This window comes from Typopeltis vanoorti, chromosome 24 (assembly GCF_054136105.1).
Source record: "Typopeltis vanoorti isolate ZY-2024b chromosome 24, IOZ_Tvanoo_1.0, whole genome shotgun sequence".
In the NCBI taxonomy this organism is placed as follows: Eukaryota; Metazoa; Arthropoda; class Arachnida; order Uropygi; family Thelyphonidae; genus Typopeltis; species Typopeltis vanoorti.
Window position 1 is genome coordinate 62,658,594 of NC_143572.1, and position 19,875 is coordinate 62,678,468.

The following is a 19,875-nucleotide window of genomic DNA, read 5'->3' on the forward strand; positions in this document are numbered from 1 at the left end:
TCAGATATCTCTTGATCGTACGTAGCGATCTCGAACAGAAAATATCCGGCTTCAGGTTAGCGAGAAATAATATCGATGATATTAAATACAAGGAAGTGTTTGGCACTATTCTTTGTTGATTATGTGAGGTGCGAAATGTATTTCTTTGTTGTTCTATGGAAGTAACGAATTTTTTAATTTGATATTTGCTAAAAATTATCCCTCCGATTTATTTTCATCCTTTTAAACATGAATGAATTAGTTAACTTTTTAACAAACTATTTGCATCCAAATATCCTTGTACCATCTGCTATATAAACATTTAATAAATATATACGCTATATAACAGAAAATAATTATTACATACAAAATTTCTCTCTCTTATTATTATAATATCACTTATCTTCTCTCTCTCTCTCTCTCTCTCTCTCTCTCTCCCTACTGGGTCCAACCCTTGGGCTGGACCCAGTATCAGGGCTCCCTGATTTTGACTGAGCTAGCAGAGCGCAAGATGTGGGCATCTCTGCTACACAACTCTGTGGATGGTGGCCCCTCAGTATCAATGGGTAAGGGATGGCACCAGAATGCTACCAAGTCATGAATTCATTGATATTCTGAGCACTAAAACCAATGCCCTGATTTTAGTGCTCAAATTTTAGGGCCGGAACAGCGAGATGGGGCAGAGACGACACCCGCTGTAGGGCTGACTGCCCCTACAGCGAAACTTTGAATCATATTGCCCAGTGTTGCTTCCGCACACATGGTGTCCGGGTGAGAAAGCATGATGCCGTGGTCTCCATATTAAATAACCGTTTCAGAAACAAAGGTTGGGAGACTGTGATAGAGCCACACTAGAGGACCAACACTGGGGTAAGGAAACCGGACTTTGCAATGAGAAGAGTGAGTGATGTATGGGTCACTGATGCCCAGGTAGTGGGTTCGGGGCACCCACTTACCGACTCCCATAGGAACAAGGTGCGCTACTATGAGCGAAATATAGACCTTGTAAGACAGATGAGGAGTTTGGAGGGGGTGGCTGCTCATTTTACAAGCGCTACTATCTTTCTCAGCGGCATTTGGAGTGCCGCAAGCTATAGGGACTTACGTCCATTAGGTCTAACATCTAAAGACTTTCAAATTATCTCCTTGAGAGCCCTGCAGGGTACACTGATGGCCTGGCGTTTCCACCAGCAAATAACTAGTCGGATGGCAAGGGCTGGCATCGGTTAGATTCTTGTGAAGGCTTCGGCCTATATCGTTTCCTTCGGGATGAGATGTACTGGGTAGTACTGCCCGTAAATCAGTACGAAGATTTAAAAGTATAAAAAAAAATAAAAACCGTATTGTCTCCACGCACAAAAAAGAACAGCGTGAAATGGTTTATTTTTGCTGCTAACATGACTGGATAGAAACCCATCAAAAACACAGTTTGAGGAAGTCCAAACGAGTGTATTTCATGAATATTCAAAATAATGACTAACTGGTAAGAATATTGAAAACAGCCCACATAAGCATTGTCGTCAACAGGAAGGTTACTATGAATCAGATGTCACACGCTGCGATTTTTCTGTGAACTCACTCAAAATTAATTGTACTTTTTAATGTTTATGCAAGGTGTTGTTTCCAAATAATTCACGGAAAGTGTGAAGAAACTCTGTTTAGACATCTGTAACCTCTTTTTGAACCTATTTATAGGGGAAGGTGATATATTTCCGATATATTATTTATGATGAATCGTGAAGTTCAAGTGCGTGCCACGAAGTAAACGCTGTAGTTAGAAACAAAAAGTGCTTTGGAAAGAAGGTAATTTTTTTTGAACCAAGAAAACGTTTGTGCATCGCTCTTTCTAAAATCAGTACTCTCGCAATGATGTAGGTTGAGATGTTTAACTTTTTAGCATTGAGCACTTTCAATGATATGATGTGGTACTGATCACATTTAAAAACTTTGAGGGCTTCTTATGTTGTATACAATTTGCCAGTTCGTAGTGAAATTATAATTACGAAACTACGGTGTAGTGAATAAAATCTACTTCACATATAAAATATTCCCAAATACAAATAATATACTGGTAATATAGAAATTACATCATTCCATGAAGCTAGATCATCTGCAGTGCCTCAATCCAAATACCGATGTCGCAAAAAAAAAAAAAAAAGAGTTAAACCCTCCCCATTTTGGTTTGTTGGCACCTACGGTTTACAGACTTTTATAAACAAAAGGGGGTTCGCTTCCGAGATGGGATTTCAATCCCAATGTTTCAAAAACAGGGCATTGTCCGTTCCGATTGAACTCTTCGAGCAATAGATTAATGCGAGGAAATAGCTAGTCTAGCCATAAATACTAACTTGAGCAGCGCATAAAGCTTTGTTCTATCAGTAAATCATTTACAGCTTTCAACACATATAAACCACATGTAAAACATGCATATAGCAGCTCTCAATGATCGAAACGTTCCTATTTTGCCTTCACGCACGATTGAAGTCTGTGCATCCACATATGGATGGTGGCACACACAATATCCAAGGGAAATGCTGTTACTGCTCGTTCCAAATCCACCTTTAGCCTGGCGATGCTGGGGTGGCGTTTCTTGCAGGCTAATCTCTCGAGCTCCGACCAGAATTTGAAGTCCAATTTATTCAGATCAGGACTTCTGTACGGCCAGTCAGATGGTGATATGTGATCCTCAGCTTGTGTGCATGCGCTGAGTCCTGTTAGAAGCTTCACTGTCTACCGCGTAAGAAACGGTTGTCCAAGAACCATACGACAGGTTCTAACAGGGTGTTTTGATACACTATGGCGGAGGTTTTCACCCTTTTCTCGCAGAAATGCAACTTGAATACCCCACCTGATATTCACCCGCTACCAAACAATCAGTGACACGATGTAATGACCCCTCTGAACCTACGTGCTATGATACGTATTATATGCGACCACACGAGACAAACTCGTTTAACTGCCAAAACTTTGTTCTGGCTGTAAATGACTGTTCAATGGTGAAATTCTTCCCATATGTGAAGAGGGTATATATATTCTCTCTCTCTCTCTCTCTACTGATAAACACGCAAATGTTCTCTGCGCACAGCAGAACCGGCTCGCTCAATTATGTGGACACGGGGTAGTGGGTTATTTTTAAAAGTGAAATGAATGCATTAGCATTACTATTCAATGTTAACCAAAAAGTATTTTACGCCCACACTTTGTAGAACCGACCTTGGCAATGTGCCAAGAATAGGTAATTCATGCTGAAGGGAAGAAAGAAATAAAGGATGTACGAATTGCTCACCAACACGCGAAATCACGTGCTTTATACGTAAATTTTCCGACTGTTGTATATGCAAAATAGTTACCGCTTTAGAACTAGAATTTTCATAAAAGAAAAGCTAATTTTCCGACGTATAATAAACACTCATCCCACGAAAAGCATTGATTACTCTAATATCAGAATGGATTCTCCTTCTTCTGACATGCGCAGAAGTGTCGAAGGGTCTCGCATCTGTGAGCGTACACTAATTGTTGGTATGAATTGTGAATACAAGTGAATTGTAAAATTAAAATGTAAATGACAAAATGCAAAAATTGCTGTTTAACTGTTTTTATGTAAAACCGTAAGTGTAAATTGTTTTAGTTAGGATTACTATTACTTTTAACATTAATTATAGTATTACTTTGTCCTAATCATAATAATATTAATAACATGCAACAAAATGTACCCTGAACTCATTTAATTTCTTGGAAAGATAATAAACTGTGAACTGTGTCTAAGTAAAATATATATATATATATTTATTGAACCCTGTACTACACATCGGCTCATCCTAGTACGAGATATTAACATAAATATTCTTGACTATGCTTCTTCAACCTCTAACACATACCTTGATATAAGTAAGCCAGTACAACATAAACCTTACCATAAACACCCGAAGTAGAGAAGAAATATTCACATTTCACTAGCACAATCATGCATTGATCATATCAACATACGGGCTCCCATCTATGCATATACATCATCAGTAATTAACGTCAAAATTGCCAATCACTACTTTGTCTCAGCTCCAGTTTCATTATGCCACCTTCCCCCTCCCAACAGATCGATTACAAACTCACAAGTTACAGGAAATGCTGGTTGATTTAAAAAAAAAAAAAAAAAAAAGTGAATGTCAAATTTGGCATTGTTTGGACCTCGCAATATTTTCATAGTCAAGTTGATATGAAGAAGTGGTCAATCGTAGGCAATCATCCAAATGATCATTTGTAATTTGGTTTCTTAATCGATATTCATTGTTTTGTTGTTGTTTATTCATTGTTTATTGTTTATTGATTTAATTCATTGTTTATTGATTTTAAATGTAAACTATTCCGAATGTTTATTATCTCAAGTTCTAGCTTGGTTTATATCAAACAGCCCACTAATTTTATTTGAAATTTCTGTGATGTTCAAGTTTTCTTGAAATGGATTATTGATAAAAGATACAATCATTTCAGTTTTATTAAAATCTTTAAATCTTGAATTTATTTCTTCCTCAACTAATTCTATTTCACGAATAAATTCTTTTAAATCATAGCGAAGCATTTCTTGATTTTGTTCCAAGAATTTTAATAAATATGGGAGATGTCTAAATTTGCGGTCATTTATATTTTTTGTTAATAAAATTAAGTATTGTTGGAAAGTTTTTATTGAACTTAACATGTCAATTAAATTTTTTCTCTACCTTGTAACTGTAAATTTAAATTGCTTAATTTCGTACAGAAATCTACTAAAAATGATAAGTGTAACAACCACCTTTTATCACTCAATTGTGGATAAATATCTTTTTCATCAAGAAAAAATTTTATATCATTAATTAATACAAAACGTTTCTCTGGCAATTGGAACTCTTCTTTTCGGCAATTTGAAACCTTGTCTGCGGTCTAGAAGTAGTCTCTCTCTAGCGACGTCTCGAACCGAGAAGCTCCTTTCTGGAAGCGGAAAACTCCTCTCTCAAGCAAAGTGAATCCGGGCAGTCTCTCTGACGGTCACTCTGTACCGGGCGGCCTCCTCTCTGACAGCAATTCTGGAACCGGGACCCCTTCTGCTTGCTTCAATCCCTTTTTATTAGCCCTCCTCTGAGACCTCGCATGAAGTTTGGCAACCCCCAAAGAATCGGTATGAGTCTTTCATCTTAAGTTTCAAGTTTGACACGCCTTTTGTTCTTCTCCACTTTCTTTTGATTGTAAGTTGCCGGCCATCGGAAAGTTGTTTGAACTCTTTCTGACTGACTTCGGAGATGTTTACACTTAGAGCCTGCAAGCCTTTCTCATACATACAAGTTTCAATAACAATTCTTCTAATGCGGCCATGTACAGCTTCGGCGACAAAAACATTGCCTTTGTTTGTAACACTCTAACATATTCTTATTGAAGCAGTATATACAGTTAGCTTCAAAAGAGTTATTTACAAAAACATCTAATACAAAACTATACCGAGACAAACAAAATTTATTTTTTTACGATATTCACATGGCACTTAACCTAAGTAAAAAATCGATGTAATGTGTTTTAGAATATTTACTATTTAAGCTACAATCGAGTTTTTACACTTTGCTTATAATCGTATTCACTCAGCTCGCTGTTTGACTTCCACTGATCCAAATTAATTCATTTACACGAACTTATAAGAAAATTATTGATTTGACAATTTTAACAAAAAATAAATAAACAATAGCAATACACTTAAAGCGAATTAAAAATAATACGAAATAAAGATAAATAAAATATTACGTTTTCAGTTTTAATTAAATTTGTAAGTAAGGAGGAATACACAAGAGATCGACCAAAAATCGCTCCGCGATCGACCGGTCGATCGCGATGAACACCCATGCCATATAACATACGAAAACTCCTATATCACGGTATCTGCGAATCGTTACTCACGTACGGCATAACAATTTACGCGAACAAATCAAACAGCCATCCAGCGAAAATAGAAACATTACATCGGAAAATTATTTCAACTGTGATTTGGAGGACTCACATACAACAGCCAGTAACCGAATCCTACATGGCAATGCACAAAATCCTGATCATAAAAATCTGAAACACTACTTAATGTTACTAAGGAATTACTTCAACAACACCTATCGTAACAACAGAGAAAAACGTGTCGCATAACACGACCCACCACACATCCTAACATTAAAACATGACTATGGAAGCTATACCAACACAATTAATATAGCACTTGCTATTAATCAAATAATCCTCATTAGCCAATCAACTTCAAAGTCACAATACCTTAACCGACAATAATAAGGATGATAATAATTATAATTATTATTATTATATAAGATTCTGTATCAACCGAAAATACAATATTTGAATAGTCTAAATGTAAGTACTCATACAATAAACCTTTGTCAAGCAAAAAAGGAAATAAATAAATATACAGTGTAAAATGAAGCATGTAATCATATTAACCACCTTGTGTAACTGTGAGCTATATTTGCAAACCATTACTGCGATCATTATTATTATATTATATGAATTCCACTTTTTTTATTATAATTATTATTCTGAAAAGTGAAATGAATTTATTTAGCATTATCTACTGCATGTTAACCAAAAAGTGATTGATAATGTGAATTGTGAATTCACATAATTAATTATAAAAAAATAAATTGTAAAATTAAAATATCAATGAGAAAAGGCAAAAAATCTAGTCCTCACGCCCCTACTGACCACACATTTATTCAACTTCCAGGGATGACCCCTTTTCGGTCTTTTTAGCCAAGTGACGAAATATTTCCCTTTCATAAATCCTATCTAACTTCGATAGGATTTATGAAAAGGCCTACTCCCTATACGGGAACAACATAGGCGTTAGCTGATTTTTTTTTTTTTCATAAATCCTATAAAATCCATTAAGAAACTTAAATGTTTCTATCATATCCCCTCTTGTTCTTCTATCAATCAACTTCTGCAATTCACACACCTTCACTCTATCCGCATAGGGAACATTCCACAGGCCACTCCTCATCTTGGTCACTTGCCTCTGAATCTTCTCCACTGATTCCTCATCCCCAAAAAACCCAAGAGATCAGATCTCAGTACAGTAATCCAGATGTGGATGTATCAAAACATTCAGTAACCAACTAATCTTATGGTCTACCTTAAGATCGCGATGAAAAAAATAGATGAAGCTAGATATAGCTAGATGAAGCTATATCTAGCTTCATCTATTTCTTAGCACACAGTATCATCAATGCTATACTGGTTGTAATGGGATAAACAGATTACAACCAGTGTATCGCATTTGTTGTAAAAAGACCGAAAAGGGGTCATCCCTAGAAGTTGAATAAATGCATGATCAATAGGGGTGCGAGGACTAGATTTTTTGCCTTTTCTCATTGATATTTTAATTTTACAATTTAGTTTCATTCAATTTAGTTTTGCTCGCTATTAAATTGATGCTTATTAACTTTTGCTCATACCTATTTCAATCGTACTGCAAGTTCTCCACATCTCTTTGATTCACTATTACTCTACATAATTACTGTAACTTGTTGATTAATAGCTGGACTTCCACGTAGTGAAGAGGTGGACATAACTGACCACTCCATTGTATTTGAGTATATTGAAATAAAGGCAACAGGAATATAGCTCGTTGACCTACACTGTCTCCTTTTGGGAGTACACTCATTTGAAAATTCATCCATCCTTCTCTTTGTCCCAAAATTAAACTTTTCAATTATTAGAATACATGAGTTCGAGGCTATTTCTTCATTAATTACAATTACAATCTGTTATTTTTGGGATATGAAAATAAAGTTGAAATAAAAACGAAATCTAGTTATTGTTCAGATGCCTTTATTGTGAATAGCATAAAAAAAATAAATAAAGCTAGTTACAACTTCCTTCTTTTTTTTTATTCAGTTACAGAGACTAATTAAGAAATATTAAAGGTATAAAAAATATTCCAACTCGTGTTTTATACCAAAACCTAGATGGCGCCACATCACAACATTCACCCATCATTCAAAGTTGGCGTGAAACTTGCTCAGGCTTCGGTTACTCCATCGCCTCCTGAATAAAATAAAATAGAAAGAAATAAAAATCGAAGTTAGCATTAATTTAGTTTGTTAGTAATAGTGCAATCCAAATCTTACATATTGTGTTGTCTGTTATCTTCTCGAAATTCATTTAACAACAAGGAAACTTACGTGTTATATTCATCAGCGTAGGAAGATAGTCGCGCCAGAAACTGCAAGGTTTGATGCGCGGACCAATTCCCACTTCGAAGTTGTTGTTGAGTGTCAGGTATTCCTTGCGGTCTTCGGAATAAACTGGCCAATTCGTCATGACGTCTTGTCCTTGTTCTGAAGGAAGGTTTGGATCTCTGTAAAGACAAATAAGATGATTTCTTATGAGGAATATTTTAACAGTTTGCTCTTGGATATTAGAATTTTATTAGTTTCGATTTCGTAATCACGTATGATCGGCATTTGCGATGTGTCCGATGATAAATTTAAGTCAAAAATAATACACAGTGTATGCAATATATATTGTTTCTTATAATAGTTTTAATCATTTCAATTGTTCTTTATCAGTGGCGCATCCAGGGGGGAAAGGGGTCGTGCCTCCCAAAAGAAAAAGGAAAAATCACTAGAAAAATTTCCAAAAATATCTTCCTAATTAAAATCCATTTTTTAATTTATTTATGATGTGTCGTGTCTTCTATTTCTACACTGCTTATGAATTAGAGGTCCCATAAGCTACATCGTTTACCCAAGCCGGGACAGAAGAGATCATGGATATCATGTATTTTGGCGATCATTGCAGATGCTGGGTCATAGGTCGTATGCAATACTTAGGGTGTATTCTCAAATCATCTACTCAACGTGGCTACCCAAAGATTAAATCATGTATGCTCGGCCCATTCTCTTTTTCGTTAAATGATACATGCCTGCCATTATTGGCTTCTCGCTTGCCGATTAGCAGAACAAGGGCGCATGCGCACCAAGATGGTTTCTGAGAAATTGAAAATTGACGAACTTTCGGTATCCGGGTAACGAATGAAAACAAGAATAGAGAGAATAGAAGTTTGACAATGCACACCTGAGAATTTTGTTTTAGTAACTTTTTTTGTAAATAAATTGACTATTGGGAATATATTACAAGAGGATTCGGAAAAATAATCTGAAAAAAAGAATATTCTTTCAGTCAATTCTTTGACTGAAAGAATTGAGACTGTCAACAGTCGTGCAAATTAAAGCAGATGTTAAGTAGGTCTTCTTAAAACCCAAAATGGAAAGTTTCTTCTTCTGTCTCTCAAGAACACTGGTGACTGCAATTATTTTTATTTCGAAACAAGTAAATGGATGAAAATGGCTTTAATAAAAATCCTATTTTTGATACATAGTTGTTTATAACGTAGCAAAAGAAAATAAAATAGTTCACGATTTTGATTACTCGGATGGTTGATTACCATAGCAACGAACAGGAATGTAGCAAAAGTTGTTTTTTTTTAACATGGAAAAAGTGTAATATGCGAATTTGCAAAACTGATAAGAAATATAATAAATTTCTTATCAGTTTATTAATAAACACTTATAAATGTCCAAATATAATAATTATAATAATATATCGGTAGTAATATAAATTTCTTTATCAATAAATTTTAAAAAATGGATATAATTCAAACTGAAATTGATTTATGTTTCAAAAAAAAGGCTACTGGTAATAAATTACAAGTTTTAATGCTAATAAAACATTAAATTCTTAATTTGATAAGCTGTTGGTATACCGTATATACATGGGTGGGGGAATTCAATTCTTAGCGAGTCTTTCTTACAACAGAATGTCAAAAACGATATTTCGACTCTATTTTATTTTAATAATTTAAACATTGTTCTAGATTACTTACCCAGTTTTGGCAAAATTCGTCCAGAACTGAATCATGCGTTTACTTAATTGAATATCATCGTCCTGATAACCCGCACTCCTGTTGAGAGCTCCTCCAAAAGTAAAACGAATTTCATTTCCATGTACAGCTGTCACCCAACGAGGCCATGGACTGATTGCGGACCTGTGAGCAAACACGTATTTATAGACGTTGTTCCCAGCTCGAGAAAAGCCATCAGCAACCTCATTATGATCACACATGTAGTAATAATCTCCCATTAACTGATCGATGCCATCGACATTCTCGTTAAGGTATGTCATGCCTGGCAACTTGGAGTACATGAAAGCAATGGAGAGAGTGGAGACTTCATCTCTGTAGGGATCTAACTGCCTCACCATATACAGAAACTGTTCGCTAGTGATATTCAAATCATCAACCCGTTGTAAAATATCAGGGAAATAAATATATGCAAACAAAATTCCCTCCTGAATGACATTACCCAGCATGATGCTTGTTCGCTTAAAGTTTCCCTTCCGAAGCGAATCTTGTGGACTTTCCACAACTAGAGTTCCATCGACTACTGGAACGAATCCAAAGTCCATTATTCCTTCTACGACTTCTTGTCTGTCCATCAGTTCTTGTGCATCTGCTCTCTGGAGACACTCCAGAACAGCTTCTCTGTCATTACGATCATGAGGACAACCGACAGCTTCGGCCAGCGTGAGGGATTTGTTGATTGCTCTTTCTTCATCGAGAAAACTCGATGGGTTATATGGCGTTCCACTCTGCAGTATGGCCCGCTGGAAGAGATTTCTACTGAGAGGAGACATCATATGGTAACCCACGCACCTTGAACCAGCACTCTCTCCAAATAAAGTGATTCTGTCTGAGTTCCCTCCGAAGTACTGGATGTTATCTCTAACCCACTCAATTGCTAGCAGCTGATCAAACAAAGCTGCATTTCCAGGAGCTCCTCCAATTCCAAGATAAAGAAATCCTAACGATGCCAAACGATAATTCACTGTGACTACAAGCACATCACCTTCTGATACCAAACCCTGAGCGTCATAAGCATTGTAGCTTGAAGATCCAGCTCGGAAAGCTCCGCCATGAAACCATATCATGACTGGTAGTACTGCTTCTGTTGGACAAGGACGGGGTGTCCACACATTTAGGGTTAGACAGTTTTCCGTTTTTGAAACATTTCTCTGCTGGAAGCATGCTGGTGGTTTTTCTGTGGCATTAAGCACTTCGCTCCATGGATCTGGCGATTGAGAAGAGCGAAAACGGTTAACTCCTGTGGTCTCCCTACCATAGGGTATTCCAAAGAAGGCGTTCACGAATTTCCCATCGAATGCTTCCATAATTCGACCTCGAACTGGTCCCTTAGTAGTCTGTACAATAGGGTCTTCTTCATATAGGGGTGCATCTCTGATCATCTTTGCATCTAGTGATTGGTTCAAGATACACATGAAACCTGTCACCAGAAGCATCTTGGTGACACATAGGCTGAGAACACTTTTGTCCTCCTTCATATCTTTGTCTTGGATTACGAAGAATTTATCTGAAAAAATAAGCATATATATATTTAGAATTTTGGAAGTTTTGAGAAAAACGTTATGTTTTGATAACGTCAGAAATGTTAATTTTTTATCAATATTATTTTATAATAATAAAAATAGCATCTTATAATTTTAAAAATTCTTATTACTTTTAAAATTTATTATTATTTTCATTATTTTTCAAACGTTCAGTGTAAGTAGGGGCGGCGGCAGAAAATACAAATTAAATAAACTGATTCGGATTTATTTTTATTGTCTTGAGACTTCCTATCCATCAACTGTGCTTGGATAATTTATTTAGCTGGATATGTAGAATGGATTTAGAAACCAACTTTGATTATGTGAATTTTTGTGTGTTTTAATAAATAGCATTAAAAAAAAGCGAAGCATTTTTGAAAACGAAAAAGAGTGCCCATAAACTTTTATGAACTTCGAATAAAAATCTTTTGGCGTTAAACCTTCTTTTACAAAGAATGTAATAACTGCACGATACTCAATTTTATCCATTTCAAGGGATACAAACAACACTTTCGCTTCCCACAGCTGTATAAAACAAACTGCTTGATAGAATGACTTTCACTTAGATGCTTATTCCGATTTATAAAAAAAAATCTTGCCGATAGTCTTGCCATCTATGGTCGACGGCGAGAACGTTACAGACCACCCACGTATTTTCTATCGAAAGTCTGTAATGACAAACTTCCAGATTAATTAATGACCAGAGAATTATGAAATCTTGTCGAATATTGCAGACGTGAAATATAATTAAAATGAAAAATTAACACCAGGCGTTTTTTCAATTGATAAACCTTTGAGTCGCTGCATCACGTGACAGTCTTAACCAATCTATTTTACGAACAGTAACAGACGACAATTTCAAAAGAACTGCGTGCAGCACGTGACATATTCCAAACAGATAGAGAGAAAATCGCTTTCTGGATAATAACCGAAGACAATAAATAATCAAATAAATATTGCAATGAAAGCAGAATATAGCCATTTTGTTCAAAAGTAATCTCGTGTGATTATAATACAAGAATAAACAGCTAGTCGACCTTTAATCCAAACGTGCTTAGAGAATTCTCGGGTATAACACGTTAGGAATTTGTTTGACGATATGATTGTGGCGACTTAACCGACTTTCGAAAGAAATTTGGATTTTACCTTTTAGAAAACGTTTTCACTTCGGAATTAAAGCGGATAATCCTTCGTATAAAAAGCTTCAAAATTCGCTTCTCCTTGACAAAATGATAATAATTAGGAAGCTTTGTCATAGTAAACGCTAAATTATAAATCGAATTGGTAAACAACGTTTAGTTCGTAGTTAATATTTGACAGTTCAGTTGATTCAGGGAAAACTTGATATACAAAACCCTATGGAAATATTGGAACATCACACTGCCCATCAGAAAGCTCATAAGAGCTTGCAGCTGTATCGGGTCAACATTTTCCGTATAGAATGATAAATTCATATCGTTTTTTTCATCGAACTGATACCAAATACTTATTTCACACCTAGAAATTGTTTACTTCACGTGCAGTTTGCGAAGTTCAGGGAAACAGTATATTTACTTTAAATTCAATTACAAAAAACTTAATGTCTGCTGCACTCTCCTCCCCGGATACCAATAAAAATCATCGTTAGTCTTGGACCAGCTATTCTGTGAATGGGCACTAGTCCGATTTAAATCAAAATTGAAATGACCTAATATATTTTAGTAAAAATTCAAACTACCATGGAAATTTGTCCAGCCCAACGGAAGTGTCATATTCGTACGACAGACAGACAGTATACGAATTAATAAATGCACGCGTACTTTGCTGCATACGTGTGAAACTGGCGATCGATTTGCAGACAAGATTTACAATAAATCTGAAGTTGGTTTATAAAAATGATGATTTGTGCTTAGCAGAATTCATCTACTGGAAAATAAACCACTATCACTTTTTAATGGCAGAACCTCCCCACAAAGTTCTAAAAACGATGGTATGTTTAATATCTCTAAAGACTAGATCATCTGGGAAATCATACTCTTGAGACAAAATGTGGTTCCTTTTCAAGCCATTTCATGCCTTCAACAAGGACCGTGGCAATGAAAAGCCTGTTATATATATATATATATATATATATATATAATTTTGGTCGATTATATTTTTTTATATAAAAAAAATCCCGCATTGCCATTTTAAGAAAGTTTCTTATTTTATCCTGCAATTTATGAAAATTTTCTATCTGTAATGAAATTGCAGTTTGTAGTTAGAACAATCAAACTACAGGGCGGAAGCAAGTGCAGTACATGTATTTCTGCTAACTCAGTGACTCATTTCACTCCTTTTTTTTTCGCGTTTGGGTGTATACATAATGCATACATAGATACATAAATCATACATAGAGCTTTACAATTCAGGAATGGGAACTGCTTTGGCAATGTCAGAAATAGAAATAAAAACAGCCATAAAGATATAAATGTATGTTAATAAGAATAACATACTTTATTAGCATATTCACAGTTGGATATGTTTGTCATGTGTTGCGCATCTGGTGCAAGTGTAAAATATCTCACGATATGTTAATTTAGTAAAGTTATCGGGCTCGGTTTTACGGGTGTCAAACACACACACACGCACACACACACACACACACACATATATATATATATATATATATATATATATATATATATATTTACTCTCAAAAAGGATACTCTGAAAAGGAAACTCTATTTTTCCTTTTCAGAATATCCAGAGCCGGCAGTGGCCGTACCTTGGGGGGGGGGGGGGTCCTGCTTCGATGCAAGAAAGGAAGAGGAGAAGGCGACTACCCGAGGACGTGCAGAGATCGACAGTTATTTCCTAGCAACCCGATGGAAGATCGTAGCGGTTCTATCAACAGGATATCTCCCCGATATCATCGGATGTTACTAGGATGAGCCCTCCCCCCCCCCTTTGAATGTGAATTATCATTTTGTAGTATAATTTTCGCCTGAGTATCAAAGGCATCTTCAGTACAAAATTAATCAAATAATATCTGAAAATTCGAAAAGACCTTGCTAAGTAGCGAATGTAAGATAACTAAAAAGATTATTAAATTTTCTAATTTACCAAAAGTAATAATAATAAAATTATTATTTATTATATTATTTTATAGCAAGTGAAACACAGATTTGCTTCTTGTGACGTTTTTTTTTTTTTTTTTTGTATAACTTCACGTCAAAGTATTGAACCAAACCAACTGCATGTTTAAAAGCATTCTAAACAAAATTTTCTACTTACTAGCAGTAAATCATCGTTAGGTTTCCAAGAAACAGATAACTTACTTTGTGCGACTATTCCTAAACTTCTTCAAATATTTTCATCCCGCGATTTTTGATGACACTTCTATTATTACCAGTAGTGTGTAAAGTGACTTGGTTCTTGGAATTTTGTACCGCATTTCACATTTTCCAGAAAGTGACACACATTCCTGCAACAACTCCCATAACAGCAGGAAGTTTCATTGCGTTGCTATTGACTACTCTTCCTCATATGACCTCACATATCACGTGACAGTGTGTTTCCAACGACGAATAGCCATCCTGCTCAGAACAACAACAAGAACTCAGTAACACGCGCCTATTGCACGTGCTTCGTTTCAAAGCAACTTTTTTTGTTTTTTAAATTCCTTTACAGAGCATGCATTTCAACACAGTTCAGTGATTTGCCCTAAAGGGAAACAAGGATAAACTCCAAATACTTCATTCGCATAAATCGGATTTTTATAAACGTATTTCACTTAAAAATTCCATTTATCACAGTATGTACAAGACAGAGTTGGAAATTTTAATTTTCAAATTACAACTGACTTTCGGGGGCTTCTGTAACCTTTAGAGGGCGCGTCTCCTGGGTGGCAGATAGAGGAGCCCATCATATATCAGGGGCGAACATTGCTGGTGTGCTGCGTGTGGGTGCTCATCCATGAATTATCAGTATTAACGATATTATATTTTTGAATTTATTCCCGTTAAAGAATCCTCTAAATGTTTCCTGCCTTCGCGTAATACTTAAAATTAAACATAATATACTACATGCCTCGTTGCCCTCATGAAGAGGGCACTTTTTCACTCGTAAACATTGCTCACATTCGCGTTAATAGTTCGGGTTTACTTTCAAAATACATACACTTTTGAGCCCTTTGAAAATATGTAAAGAGGGCGCAGGAGGTCAAATTCTTAGCGTTCTAGTATTTTTTTAAATAGTTTAAACCTCTATTTTTGAACCGCTCAAAAGGCGAGGTTGGGTGAGGTCAGAGAAAATGGCACCTAGCGGCTGTGATTAGTTATTGTGTCAACCAATTCAATTGATCATTGTCATTTGTAATAAGTTTTTTTTTTTTTCCCTGAGTTTCATCTGTTTTGCGTGCGTGAAGTGTGAACTGACGTGGTAGGCAAGTTTTTCCGATATAACTTTCCCTAAATTTATAACTTGTTTGCCCATTTTTACAATGGGAAACAGTGTTGACGATCTACTAAATGTCCTGTTTTCTACCATAATTTTTGTAGATTGTATGACTGTCCTCGAAGGAGGTAAGCCTCGTCCTGCTCCTCCAAATTTATAGAGCATGCACAAAGATACAAATACTGAGTATATGAGACACGTCTCTATTTCACAATACAGTACCGTTAGTACGCCCACAGATTCGAGATCCTTCGACACTTCTGCGCATGTCACAAAAAGGAGAATCCATTCCGATAATAGGGTAAACAATGCGTTTCGTGTAATAATAAACAAACTCGGATGAGTTTGTTTATTATTACAGGTCGGAAAGCACGTGATTTCGCATGTTGGCGACCAATTCGTAATCGACTATTCTTGGCAGAAATCCAAGCGAAGTTCTACAAAGTGTGGGCGTACTATAGAATGGTTAACTGGATGCGAAGTGCAGTCAAGACTTTTTGTTGACCTTGCTTATTATTCGCCAGAGAGGAAGGCATTTGGAATAAGCATGAATATTCTGACCGTGACCATTTAACTTTAGCAGTGCAAAAACATGAGCGCATCCAGTCACATGTTCATCAATCCTTTTTAAATCTGAAGATGTTTAGAAAACAAAGAATTGACACTGTGCTTGACAAAGAAAAACTGAAACTTCCTCATTATAATGACAGGTAAAGAAAAATAGAGTCATTTTTAAAAAGATGAATTGATGTTGTGTGCTATTTGACTAAGCAAGAGCTTCCTGTGAGAAGTCATAATGACCCTGAAGATTCAGCTAATGGAGGAAATTATACAGAAATGTGCTCCCTGAGTATGATCATCTTTTAGACATTTAAACACTTTTAACTTTAGCTATTGTTCAATTGACCTTTATGTTTTCCATATTTAAAATTATCTCAGCACGTCTCGTTTGCATTTGGGTGTCTGTCGTTCCCTTATTCTCTGGCTGCTACTGGCTTTTAACGTGAGTATGCGACTTCCTCTTCGAGCCGTCGCATTTTCACAAAGCTTTAGTTCCATCCAGACACTTAAACGAAGTTAGCATTTAAGTGTCTGGATGATATCCAATATCTGAAATGCAACTCAAAATGATGTCAAGTTATATATATATTCATTCATTTTGCCCTTCATAAATTGAGCGCTTTCTGTATCCAATGGCTATTATAAACAGCTGTTACACACATTTTCTGGAACTGAAAATTTCAAAGTGGATGTTAGGACAACAGAAGAGCTGCTGACATTATTAAAAAAATAAACTAATGAATGTGGGATTCCCGAAAGTGTGAATAATTCTGATAATGATCGGATATTACGTATCCTTTTTTGCATAAAATGTATACCGAGTCTCAGTAAACAAAAGAAAATTCTTAGAAAACGAAGCCGAAATATACGCAAACGAGAGAAATAACCATAACATGCGCAAAAATTTTACGAGATGATTGGCTGCTCCATCAAACCATATTTACTCTTGTCATACTTTCTGTCTCCTCGTAATTTTTTTTAATTAATTACGCTCTCATGAATTCACTTATTCATGTCTAGACTTTATAGGCTCGTGCTATTCGCTCTACCCAGTAACTTATAGGACACACATATCGCAAATGTTTAATTATTAATAGTTCATTTGCCATTAATGAAAGTATTTCTATTCACACGTATTCTTTCCTATTCTCACATGTCTTATAAATGATGGTTAACATATTTTCACCTTTGAGTATTTCAAATATATCAACTAAATAGAGCATTCTCCTTCATTGTTGTTTTCTAATAAATCCTAAAGAAAAAGAAAAACAGTCTATTTCCACCCACTCTACGCAGATTTGGTTACAATTAAGTGATAAATTAAATTATTCAATGTTATCTTACAATTAAAATTGCTTTAGACCAATTAAGATGAGCACTGATGCGCCACGCACTTTGAAAACTTTCATACATCGATAGAAATGCCATCATACTGTCAAAGTGACATGAATTTTGTAATGCGGGTTGCATAAGCCACACGACGCCACTGGTGAGGTGGTCCGAATATATAGAATAAGGACTCGTGAACCAACACGGCCATAAGGGGCAATTATCTTGATTGTAAGAGAAGTGACACGCCCATGGTCCCCTAACTGGATCTGTCCTTTTCTTTCTCTACTTTTGAGGAAGAGCCACTCACTTTAATCTTTCCTATAAGGCCTTATCAGCCAATTCTTCGTATGTTATGATCCTTATGCTATTAGAGTCTTCGAGGGCCATGGGATCTTTCCATTTCTGGCCTTATATCTATGTCCCCTCTATAGACATCTACTATAATCTACTCTTTCCCCTTCAATATCCCGTCTTCCTCCTATGGATTTAAATTTGGAAAGAGGCTAGTTCAGAAGCTTTAAAGTAGCAGCATTACAACTGGACTATCCATCGCCAGACTAGTCACCTGACGTGGAGAATATTATTCTACTGTTAAGCCGACAGATGAAAGTGATCGGAATGAATCTGTGGAAAACGACCCTGGCGTGGAAAAGGTAAAACAAAAATGGAAACGACAAAATATAATGCACATAGCAAACTGGAACGTAAGAGGAATAGCGTACAAAGAAATAGAATTAGATCAAATATTAAATGAAAGGAATTTTCAAATAGCAGTAATTACTGAAACAAAAAAGAAATTAAAAGGAACCTTGAGAACCGAAAATTTTAATGTGATATACAGTGGAGTTGACAGAGACCAAAGAGCACAAGCAGGTGTTATGATTTGGATTCGTAATTCCTTTTAAAACAGTTAAAATATTATAAATTATGGAATGAAAGAATAATAGAAGCTAGAATAAAAATAGATAGAGGTTATTTAACAATAACTGGTTTATATTCCCCCAAAGAAAGAAGAGAACAGGATAATATTGAATTTTACGATCAATTACAATATATATATATATATATATAATAAATTTAAATGATTATGTAATACTGGTAGGAGAACTAAATGCAAGAATTGGAAACACGAAAATTAATAATAATATAGGAATACATGGACAACACACTCTAAACAGGAATGGTAAAAAATTAATCGACTTTGTAGTTTATAATAATCTAAAAATAATGAATTCCTTCTATAAACATAAAGACATACATAAATATACTTGGGCAGCAAGAGGATGGAAATCAATATTAGATTAGAAGAATTTCTAAATTTCTATACAGAATTGTGGACTGACAGATATTATAAAAAGACAATTGGCAAACAATTAACGAAAACGAAAAGGAAATAAAGAAGAATTAGAAATCAGCCTGAAAGAAACAAGAAATGGAAAATCATCTGGAGAAGATAAGCTAAGTTCAGAATTATATAAATATAAATATGCAGGAACAAGGTTCAAAGAAAGACTAATTATTTTTGAATAAAATCTGTTCAATAAGTAACCCAACAATAGAATGTAAAAAAGCAATTGTGATCTCTGTCTTTAAAAAAAAAGGTAGTAGATATTACCTAAAAATTATAGAAGTATAAGTATTCTAAATTCCTGTTATAAAATAATTAGCAGAATTTTAAATAAGAACTTAATAAAATATTCTAATGCCTTTATTTTAGAAGTACAGAATGGATTTAGAAAAGGACGATCATGTGTAGACCCGGCCTTTTGCCTAAAATTAATAATAGAGAAAAGAAGAGAAGACAATTTAGAAACACATATTGCATTTATTGACTTCGATAACCATTTCGTAAAGTTAAAAGAAGTATTTTATTTAACATTTCAAAAAAGTTCAAAAACAAACCAGACTAAAAGTATACAATACATTAGCCCTACCGGTCTTAATGTATGGAAGCGAAATCTGGACAATAAAACAAAAAGACAAACAAAGATTAACAACAGCAGAAATGAAGTTTATGAGAAAAACTGCAAAGTATACCCTATTTGATCACAAAAGAAACGAAGAAATTCTAAAAGAATTAAACCAAGAACCAGTAATTGAAAAAATTAAAAAATATAAACATAG

General features: G+C 35.2%; 1 protein-coding gene across 2 annotated transcripts; it reads right to left on the bottom strand.

Annotated features, from left to right (window-relative positions):
• Positions 1-7,841: 7,841 nt before the first annotated feature.
• On the bottom strand, positions 7,842-14,853 carry LOC150093294 (acetylcholinesterase-like). 2 transcript variants are annotated; one of them, XM_090413847.1, is made up of 4 exons: positions 14,742-14,853; positions 9,884-11,426; positions 8,181-8,356; positions 7,842-8,043 (listed from the first exon to the last, which is right to left on the bottom strand). In XM_090413847.1, exons 2-4 carry the CDS (start codon positions 11,395-11,397, stop codon positions 8,018-8,020), a joined length of 1,716 nt encoding a protein of 571 aa, XP_090269973.1. In that variant the 5' UTR covers positions 11,398-11,426; positions 14,742-14,853; the 3' UTR covers positions 7,842-8,017. The 2 variants fall into 2 exon arrangements, with proteins under 2 accessions (XP_090269973.1, XP_090269974.1); XM_090413848.1 differs by having other exon boundaries at positions 14,698-14,772.
• Between the last annotated feature and the right edge of the window lie 5,022 nt (positions 14,854-19,875).